Source organism: Saccostrea cucullata, unplaced genomic scaffold (genome assembly GCF_032062105.1).
Source record: "Saccostrea cucullata isolate Sc308-1 unplaced genomic scaffold, CSIRO_AGI_Scuc_v1 ctg1539, whole genome shotgun sequence".
NCBI classification, from domain to species: domain Eukaryota; kingdom Metazoa; phylum Mollusca; class Bivalvia; order Ostreida; family Ostreidae; genus Saccostrea; species Saccostrea cuccullata.
In genome coordinates, this window is record NW_026938279.1 from 106,185 (window position 1) to 117,295 (window position 11,111).

The 11,111-nt window shown below is 34.8% G+C and overlaps 1 protein-coding gene and 1 pseudogene across 1 annotated transcript in view; both read left to right on the forward strand.

The window, feature by feature from the left end:
* Positions 1-5,534, forward strand: part of LOC134249894 (zinc finger protein 143-like) — a 35,014-nt gene extending 29,480 nt beyond the window's left edge. Inside the window, exon 14 of the mRNA XM_062732257.1 lies at positions 4,976-5,534. Within this exon, the coding sequence (XP_062588241.1) occupies positions 4,976-5,170 (195 nt within the window). The 3' untranslated portion in view covers positions 5,171-5,534. The remainder of the gene's footprint in view (positions 1-4,975) is intronic.
* A 3,183-nt stretch (positions 5,535-8,717) lies between these two features.
* LOC134249889 (uncharacterized) lies at positions 8,718-10,096 on the forward strand (annotated as a pseudogene).
* Positions 10,097-11,111: the final 1,015 nt, after the last annotated feature.

The following is an 11,111-nucleotide window of genomic DNA, read 5'->3' on the forward strand; positions in this document are numbered from 1 at the left end:
CCTAAAACCGGGTATCTTATTCTGTTGAAATCTCGTATAACATTTTAATCAATTGTTAAAATTTAATTTAAAAAAATCATTCATGATTTTCACGTGTCATTGCCAAATTAACCCTTTTACAATACTATTATTTGTATTTTTTTTTCTTAGTTCGAAATAACCAGACGTTTATGAAGTTTTTTTTGTTGTTGTTGTAAACATTGTCTGTATCAACGCAAATTAATTGGAGTTTAGACTAGTAGCCATGCATAATTGTGCATTATTATTTTTACATACCTGCCATTGCTGGTTTTCTTCTGGTGATGTTTAGGAACAAGTGATACTTTGAAATCGTGTGGAATCCTTCATATAGGCCCCTCATTTTCTGACACCTTGCGTTATATCTTGTGTATTGGGAAAAGTGACACATTGTCACTTATTCAGTTCACTGAATTTTTTCTTTACCCTCCCCGATCAGACCTCATCATCTGACACTTCACGGTATACCCTGTGTACTGGGGATACCTTAAAAATCCGTTCTACCCTCACTGACAATTTTACGATTACTATGACAATTACTTTGACAATAAATGTCAAAGTTTAAAGAAAGAAATGAAATGTACACGCATACACTTAAGAGTAATATATTTTAATCCAGCTTTATTTTATCATACTTTATAAGTTTATATATAAAATCATAATGCACTTTCCTTTAAAAATAAAACTTCAAAATTCAAGTAATTTAATTTTATAAATTAACTGTTTAAAACGTATACACAACTGAATGCCTGGAAAACTTTGATGCCGAAGTATTCTACTTGTGTGAACAATCAATCAATAGCAGTTGTTTATCAACTTCAATTTTAAAACACAAAACAATACAATAATTTCAAAAAAGATTTATTCACACCATTTCTTTATCATTTTTTTTAAAGTCATTTTTATCGTTTTCTCTTTTATCATATTTTTACCACTTTCTTCAACCCAGGCCGAAACGACTAGGTATCTAATGCCGAAATTGCTACAGTCCGAAAAAACTTTAGGCCGAACGAACCTCGGGCCGAACTGAAGAAAGGCCGAAACAACATGCATCGCTCTACAGGTATATATACATAACACATATACAGCTCACAACTAAGGTGTCAATAAATACACCATGTTAAAGCAAATGTTTATGGAAAAAAAGAGACACAATTTTCTGAAATTTGATGAATGAAAATCATGGTGCACAAATACTTTAATATAAATAGTTTTTGATTCATGTATATTGTACGAGGGCTGTTCAATAAATAATGTCCTCGGTGCTCAGAAAGAAGCAAAAGACGCTTTTCAATGATTTATTCTTCATGATTTTACTAATTAATCTCTTTTAAGTAAAATACATGTCCGTAACATTATTTATCAAATTTCTGATTGTTTTTAGAACTCATTTTTGAGTATGACCCTTAGTATACTGGAAAATGGCAGATCCAATGATTTCACGGACTTGTTTCTTCCCTCTGAAAGGTGTTTTATCAAGTTTGGAAATAGAAACAAGTCAAAAGGTCAAAGATCTGGCGAAAATTGTTAATGTGAAAAAACATTAACTTTATGTTTATCCCGAAAAGCCCTTTACTCTTCAGGGCATGCGGGTTTGGACGCTGTTTTGAAGAAATTCAATGTAGTGGATTCCTGATTCTGGGTCCTTCCTCTAATAAACCTTTTGATTTTTTTGCAAAAAAATTGCTTTCAAGACTCCTCCAGAAAATAAATTGTCTGTCCGAATACGAATTTGAACAACAATACCTCTAATTTTTAAGAAAATTACATATAAATCTGTCGTTGTGCTCTTGAATACCTGTGCTCTTGTCAGACATTCGCCGTTTTTATCAAGTACATCTTATGGTTAATTTTGTTTTGAGGGTTTTAATCAATATATTCATGTTCCAATATCTGTTTGAAAATGAAACAAACGTGGATAACTAAAATTACTGATATTTTAAAAGAATTGTTAAGAATTTCGTATACGCTGTCGTTTTCACTCATTTTTCAAAATATAGGGTGACCTTTGAGTACCACGCTTTTTTACCGTCAAACGTTTCTTAACAACAGTGTAAACTACTCCCGATATGATGTCTATCAAATTTGTTATGTGTCTTAAAGTCAGTCATACATCATCAAATATTATTTGTTGAAATTTGGCAACTAGTACATAAGTTGTTATAGCTTTTGTTGGCAAGGAGAGTACCCATTTTTGATGCCCATTATATGATTTTTTTAGGTCACCTGAGTAAACTCAGGTGACCTATTGCTATCCGTTTTTGTCCGTCGTCGTGCGTCGTCCGTCGTCCGTCGTGCGCCGTGCGTTAACATTTGAACATTTTCAGCTTCTTCTCTGCAACCACTGACCCAATTTCAACCAAATTTGGCACAAAGCATCTATGGGTGAAGGGGAGCAAAAATTGTGAATTTCATGATCCCTGCCCCCCTGGGGCCTGAGAGGTGGGGCCAAAACCACTAAAATTAATGCAATCTTTAAAAATCTTCTTCTTTACTCCTGGACATCATGCAGTCAAACTCTTTGCATGATTGTAATCAGCATTGAGTCCTCCACCAAAATTGTGAAATTCATGGCCCTGGGGTCAGGGGTTCTAGTGCTAGGGCGGGGCTAAATAAGTATATAGTGAAAAAGCATTATTTCTTTGAAAATCTTCTTCTCTGCTCCTGGGTATTAAATAAACCAACTAAGTACATAGTTATGATGAGCAAGGGTGCCTCTACCAAAATTGTGAATTTTATGGCCCCAAGGTCAGGTGTTCTGGTGTTACGGTGGGGCTCTATTGATTATATAGTAAAAATACATGATTTCTTTGAAAAATCTTCTTCTTTGCCCCTGGGTATTAAATAAACCAAGTAAGTAAAAAGTTATGATGAGCAAGAGTGCCTTTACCAAAATTGTGAATTTTATGGCCCCAGGGTCAAAGGTTCTGGTGTTGGGGGGGGGGGGGCTCTATTGATTATATAGTGAAATTACATGAATTCTTTGAAAATTTTCTTCTCTGCTCCTAGGTATTGAATAAACTAACCAAGTGCATAGTTATGATGACAAAGAGTGCCTCTACAAAAATTTTGAATTTTATGTCCCCAGCATCAATGGTTCTGGTTGGGGAGGGGGGGGGTTATTGCTTATAAAGTGAAAGTACATGAATTCTTTGAAAATCTTCTTCTCTGCTCCTAGGTATTAAATAAACTAACTAAGTACATAGTTATGATAAGCAAGTGTTCCCCAACCAAGATTGTGAATTTTATGGCACTAGGGTCAAGTGTTCTGGTGTGTGTGTGTTTGGGGGGGGGGCTCTATTGATTATATTGTGAAAATATGTGAATTCCTTGAAAATCTTCTTCTCTGCTTCTAGGTATTATATAAACTTACTAAGTGCATAGTTATGATGAGCAAGTGTGCCAACCAAAATTGTGAATTTAATGGCCCTATCATCAAGGGTTCTGGTGTTGAGGGGGGGGGGGGGCGCTATTGATTATATAGTGAAATAAGATGAATTCTTAGAAAATCTTCTTCTCTGCTCCTTGGTATTAAATAAATTATCTAAGTGCAAAGTGATGATGAGCAAGAGTGCCTCAACAAAAATTGTGAATTTTATGGCCCCAGGGTCAAGGGTTCTGGTGTTGGGGGGGGGGGGGGGCTATATTGATCAAATTGTGAAAATACATGAATTCTTTGAAAATCTTCTTCTCTGCTCTTAGGTATTAAATAAACTAACTAAGTGCATAGTTATGATGAGCAAGAGTGCCTCTACAAAAATTGTGTATTTTATGGCCCCAGCGTCAATGGTTCTCGTGGGGGGGGGACTTTATTGATTATAAAATGAAAATACATGAATTCTTTGAAAATCTTCTTCTCTGCTCCTAGGTATTAAATAAACTAAGTAAGTGCATAGTTATGATGAGCAAGAATGCCTCTTCTAAAATTATGAATTTCATTGCCCCAGGGTCTGGGGTTCTGGTGTTAGGGTGGGGCTCTATTGATTATATAGTGAAAAACATTAAATCTTTGAAAATTTTCTTCTCTGTCTCAGGGCCTGAAGCAGATGAACTACATATATAGTTAAGATGGGCAAGGGCCCTAATCTTGCAGAATTGTGAATTCAATGCCCCAGGGTCAGGGGTGGGGGGGTTCTACTTATATACTGAAAATGAATTAATTGTTTGAAATCTGGTCCTTTATATATATAAAACATTTATTTACTTTTTATAGGCAATTTTAAGGATGCCTTTTAAAAATATTATTTGTGCAACCTAGGGTCAGGGGTTTATGTCAGAGTTTTAGGGGCACTACTGATTATTTATGAATATTACTGATTAGTTGGAGTGCATTTTTGTTCCCCTACCCTGTGTATGGGTATTCAGTAACCAAGCTAAGCAACTGCTAAGTTTATTGTTATGATGATCAATGGTGCCTCTTTCAAAATTGTGAATGCCATATAGCATCTGGCTTAAAACATGAATCAAATTCAATACACTGTTACTGGAAAGTTGTTGCATAATGCTCAGGTGACCTATAAGGCCCGTGGGCCTCTTGTTTTCATTGAAATCCACCTGCTCTTTTGTCTATAAAACAGGCATTGGTTGCTGTAAATGACATATATTTCATTGAATATTTCTTTGGGATTTTTAACAAGTTTTACGGCAGCTATAATAAAGCTTTTATTTTCACTCTAGTTTACTGATTCTTTACCATTCATTTATAATGCAGTGTCTCGAAAAGCCCTTGTTTCCCAGCTTCTCATGATGAAACTATGTGATGAAAAGTGGTCACATAAACTGTTATAAATTCATGAAAGATTGAATAATGAGAGAAAATCAAGTTTAATGTCATATGATATCTGTAATGTATGTTATATAGTTCAGGACATTATTTATTGAACAGCCCTCGTATATCTGTTCATTATGGGTAAACTTGATAAAACTTTTGATGACTGAGTCCTTTTATAACCTTCAGCAATTAGCAGCACAGCAGCAACAACAACAAAGGGACAGTATGACTGAGACAACTGATCAGCAGCTGACAACGCTAGGGGTGGATCAAACAGGAGCGGAGACTCCATCAGACCAGGTCTGCACCCCCTCAGACATAAACCACCAATCCACCGAGACTCTGACCAATCTGGGCCACCCTGAGGACATGTACGTGTGACCCGAAGCTGGAGCCCGAGGGCAATGTTGAGTCCGTGGTGTTGGAGGATGGGTCATCCTACGAAGAGAAAGAAATCCTACAAAGTGTGACTGGTGGTGACATAGTCACGGACAATGATATCGTTACAGATGGCGACATTACAACAGACAATGACATAGTCACAGAAAATGATATAGTCACGGACAATGATATCGTTACAGAGGGCCACATGACAACAGATGGTGACATAGTCACGGACAATGATATAGGTACAGAAGGTGACATGACAGTGTCCGGAACCATACAGGTCCTCGAGGAAACTGTGCAGACATAATCCATATTGTTGTTTATTTATTTCTTTATTTGAATAAAATTTGTTGTTATTTATGGCGTTTGAATTAATTTTTAGCTCCGTTGGACAGAGACCAGAAAGCTTGTGCGATCGTCTGTCCCTCTATCTGTCCGTTTGTAAACAATTTTCAAAATGCTACTCCTGTTACAGGTTTAGTCTGATTTCAATAAAAATTGGTACACAAGTAGCTATATATAGACTACACTAAGATACATAATTCTCTGTATCAGTTTTTGATTTGATTTCGATGGAAGGTTTTGCTATGGTTACTAAAAATAGAAATTTCTTTTAAATACTTACAAAATGATAAACCTGTTACAGTTTTGATCTGATTTCATTATAATTTTCACACACATAGACTACACTAAGATGCATAATTCTGTGTATCAGTTTTTAGCTCACCTGAGCCGAAGGCTCAAGTGAGCTTTTCTGATCAAATTTGTCAGTTGTCTGATGTCGTCGTTGTTGTAAAATTTTCACATTTTCATCTTCTTCTCAAGAACCACTGGACCAATTTAAACCAAACTTGCTAGAAAATATCTTTGAGTAAAGTGAATTCAAATGTGTTCAAATGAAGGGCCACGCCCTCTTCCAAGGGGAGATAATTATAAATTTATGAAAAATTAATGGCATTCTTAAAAAAAAATCTTCCCAAGAACCACTGGGCCAGGAAAGATGAAACTCATGTTGAATCATGCCCATGTAGTGTAGATTCAAGTTGGTGCAAATCCTGACCCCAAGGGGTAGGGTGGGGGATCAATGGCCGATCAAAGTTTTACATTGGAATATATAGGAAAATTCACTAAAATCTTCTTCTCAAATAGAAGTCTCCATATGAGTGAAAAATTCTCGAGAGGGACGTTAAACAATATACAATCCATCAATCAATCTTCTCAAGTACTGCAAAGCCATGATTTTTTTTATAGAAGCATCCTCAGATAGTGTACATTCAAGTTTGTTCAAATCATAATCCCCAGGGATAGGGTGGGGCCACAATGGGGGGTCCAAGTTTTACATTAAAGTATATTTTTAAAAATCTTTTTCTAAAGAATAGCAAAGCAATGACAAGTGATATTTATATGGAAGTATCCTCATGTAGCGTAGAATTAAATTTGTTTAAAACTTAATTTGACTTCAAAGGGTAGGGAAGGGTCTCAAAGGTGGAAGTTTTGCATAGGAAAAAAAAGGAAAAATCTCTATAACAGAAAAGCTTAGCCTAATGACATGTAAGCATCCTCATGTATTGAAAATTGGGGTAACAAGGGAAATGATGGGGAGTCAAAATCAAATTATTACAAAGTAATACCGATATATACAAACAAAATGTTAAAAAAAATTCTTTTAAAATATTTTTTTTCAAGAACTTTCTGAAGAAGTTATATATGCAGTATTGATATAGAGGTATTCTCAAGAGGTCTTAGAATTCAAGCCCCCGCCCCCACTCTCCCTCAGTTAGTCCAAAATTTCTGACGTTTTCCAGGCTTTTTTACGATTTTGATATTTTACATGCCAGGAAAACGTCAGAACCGGCGCTTTTACGAAAACTGGGAAATCGCCGCCTCCAACTGGAGGCGGCATTCTCTGGTTGATTTAAGATACTTGCAAAATGAATTAAATTTCAAAGTCACAAGCTATCAATAGTACAATACTTAAAGTACTTACGAATATAATTTTTATGGTTCATTTATAAAATATACAATCCGTTGAAAAGATTTTATCACACTTTCGAGATTTGTCATCATTCCGTGCATTTTAAAATCTTACAAAATGTGGAGAGATATTTTCTTTTCATTTTTATTGGTGAGTACTAAAGGCATTGTTCTTTTGATAAATTCTGATTTCGGCATTTAGTTCGATTCACAAGTATCAAAAATGAACTCTGGGTGAAGACGGCGAAATTTCCAGTTTTCGTAATGGGGCAGGTTCTGACGTTTTCCTGGCATGTAAAATATTAAAATAGTAAAAAAAAAAAGCCAGACAATCGTCAGTTACATGTATTTCGGACTACCCCTCAGGAAACTGAGATCTGATATGTGCTTTTTCCTAGCTCAGGTGAGCGATTTGGCCCTTGGGCCTGTTGTTGAATTAATTTCGATTGAAGGTGTTGCTATATATGGTGGCATATTTCTGCCCCTTGTGTGCAAGTTATTTTTCTATCAAATATATCGACATGCAAGATAAATATGTTGACATGCAAGATAGTTATGTTAACATGCAAGATAAATATGTTGACATGCAAGAAATTTGCAATCAAATAAAAATTATAAAAAAATCCTCAAAAACCTCAAATATCGCCCACATGTGACATCCAACATGCTAGATGCTACTTATTTATGTTAATATGCAACTTATTTATGTTAACATGCAAAATAGATATGTTGACATGCAACTTATTTATGTTGACATGCAACTTATTTATGTTTACATGCAACATATTTATGTTGACATGCAACGTAGTTATGTTGACATGCGAGATAAATATGTTGACATGCAACTTATTTATTTCAACATGCAACTTAGTTGTGTTGACATGCAACTTAGTTATGTTGACATGCAACTTAGTTATGTTGACATGCAACTTAGTTATGTTGACATACAACTTAATTATGTTGACATGCAAGATGAATATGTTAACATGCAGCTTATTTATGTTAACATGCAACTTATTTATGTTAACATGCAACATATTCATGTAAACATGCAACACATTTATGTCGACATGCAACTTATTTATGATGGCATGCTGTTTGTTTGAAAGAGGGTGCAGTTTAATCAAAATCTGTGGTTGCAGTGAATGAGAAGCTTAACCTCTGAACGTTCATCTGGTCTTTTCACAACTGACAAGGTAAAACTTTGTTTTAGATCTGATATAAAACTGATATTGGATGTAATGAAGATCTTTTGGTTGATTAATCTGGTAATTTGTATAATCCTTACTGATAGTAATTCTTGATGTCAATATCTCTTTTGGTCAGAGTGCCCATTTCTTAAATAATTTGTGTACTTCATGTTGCTATTATTTCGGACACAAAAGGGGGAGCCCGGGCCCTCTGCTCCCTCTAAACCCGTCAGTGCTATCTTACATAAGTTTAATTGAACTGTAATTCATTTTTATATGATAAACTCTTACAAGCCAAATCGTGGTGAATTTATAGAATGATTTAGTTTGATGTAAATTTACACACGTAGAAAGCAAAACAAAAATTCATTGTGTATAAAGTATTTTTTCCCATTTTTTTCAGCGACGAAAATACAATGGGTGAAAATATCTATACACCTGCTCTGGCTCAACGTTTGGTTGTGGACGGACTACCTCTCAGCAGGAATGAAATGATTGCTGTTTATTACCACTCTGGTTATACTATTCAGGAAATCATTGGATTTCTTGCAACCAGACATAACATTACTCTTAGTGCAAGACAAATTCATCAAGTTTTAAGGGAAATGAATCTGACGAGACGAAACAACCAGCCACGTTTGGAGGACATTGTAACAGCTATTCTACATGAACTTTCAGGCTCGGGCGGTGACATAGGCTATAGAGGAATGAGGAGGCGTCTGCTAATCGACCATAACCTCAATGTGTCTTGTGAATTGGTGCGCCTTGCATTAAATGTTTTGGACGCAGAAGGTGTAATAAAGCGTAGACAACGTCGTCTTCAGCGTAGAAGGTACATTTACGAAGGGCAGAATTTTTGTGTTCATCTAGATGACTGGGACAAGTTAAAACCATTCGGAATTTCCATTCATTGCTGTGTAGATGGCTTTTCAGGACGTATTCTCTGGCTCAGAGCTTGCAATTCTAACAAAAACCCTGAGTATATATCCAGATTTTATATAGATTATATCAAAGAAATAAACGGGGTTCCTGTAGTCGTATACGCAGACAGGGGTACTGAGAACTCCATAGTTCGAGATTTGCAATACGCTTTGCGATGGAATCACCAGGATCCCTTGCAAGGACTATCAAGTTTTAGGTATGGATCGTCATATAGAAATACAAGAATAGAGCGATTTTGGCGGTGTTTACGAGAAATGTGTGGCAATTTTTGGATAAATTACTTTAAGGATATGGATAATTTAGGTGTTTTTGACACCTCCGAAATAGTCCACCTGGAGTGTGCTAGGTATTGTTTCTTACCAATTATCACCAGAGAATTGAACAGAGTTATACAGCATTGGAATGAACACACAATTAGAAGAAACCGCAATGCAGATTGTCCGTCTGGGAAACCAGATGTAATGTACATGTGTATCTTCAGCCCGAAATTTACCAAACAAGAGATTTCAAAATGCCTGTACCTGATAATCTGAATAGCATAGAACAAGAATATTGTGCCTACCCTCCTGCAAATGGTGTTTCAATGGAATTTGAAGTTATTGGTACTCAAATAAGAATGGAAAACGGGTTGAATTACCCACCAAACACAGTAGAAGAAGCAACAGAACTCTTTATCCGAATAACAGACTATGTAGATTGCTTATAAATTACATGTATCTACATACATTTATTTGACTCTTGTCGTTTTAAGGAGGTACATTTTTCTCTATGTTCCGAATACTGTTTGATAAAGGAATGAGAAATTGTATGTTTGCCAGGCTTTGTGTATTTAATTGCAAATGTGTATTACTAGTAAAGTATATATATAAATAGTACATAATATATGTAATAGTTTTTTTTGGTTAAATCTGCTTTAACTGTCAAGGTAAAAAATCATAATAAATTCAGAAAATGTTATGATTACTGTTGAGTGTTGAAGTAAGAGTACAAAAGTTTATTTTTCCTATGGAATAAAGAATGCATTTGGTCAGCAGGTTTTTTTTTTGATAACTAGGGAAAACTTTAAATTCATGGTAAAAAAAGAATTGTTCCTTTTTAAGGTGTTTCCACCCTCACAATTTTATAGGTTCAAAGTACAAAAACTGCATTTATTTTCATTTAATATACTTTAAACTTTCCAATTATGGTAAAAATGTATAGGTCACCATATTATTTAAGATGCCAAACATAAATAAACAGAAGTGTATGTCAACATAAAAAAATCGCACATTTTTTGTAAACTGTATCATGAAAAATATGTAAAAACTGGTTAAGGTCTTCAATCCCTAATAGGAAGAAATTCAATGAAATTGAAAACATAAAAGATATGTAGGCATTCAAAACTCAGTTTATTTAGACATAGTTCCCATTTATTACTATAAGTATGTTTATTGGGATGTGTCCTAATTCATGACCTTGAATTTTGGTAAGAGTTATCTCCCCTTTTTTAATTAATAAAAAAAAATCGAGTAAAAAACGTTTAGCTGGTAAAAAAAATGTTTTCAATTATCATTCTATATTTAATATTTCATTGCATCTTTCCACCACAGGATTTATTGATATTCAAATTATTTGAATTTTTATTTTTGAAAAAACGCTTTTCCCCATAGACTTCAATGCAATCTTTGTTAATTAACTACTCCTTAATTAATGAACTTTTTGAAAATTTCTCGTGGACAATCCTTTTCCACTATAAAATGCTTTAATATAATATCAGAGTATTGTGTACTTGACGGACAGAGAATTTGGTCCCATTAGGGATTGAAATCCTTAAAATGCATTATTCGGAT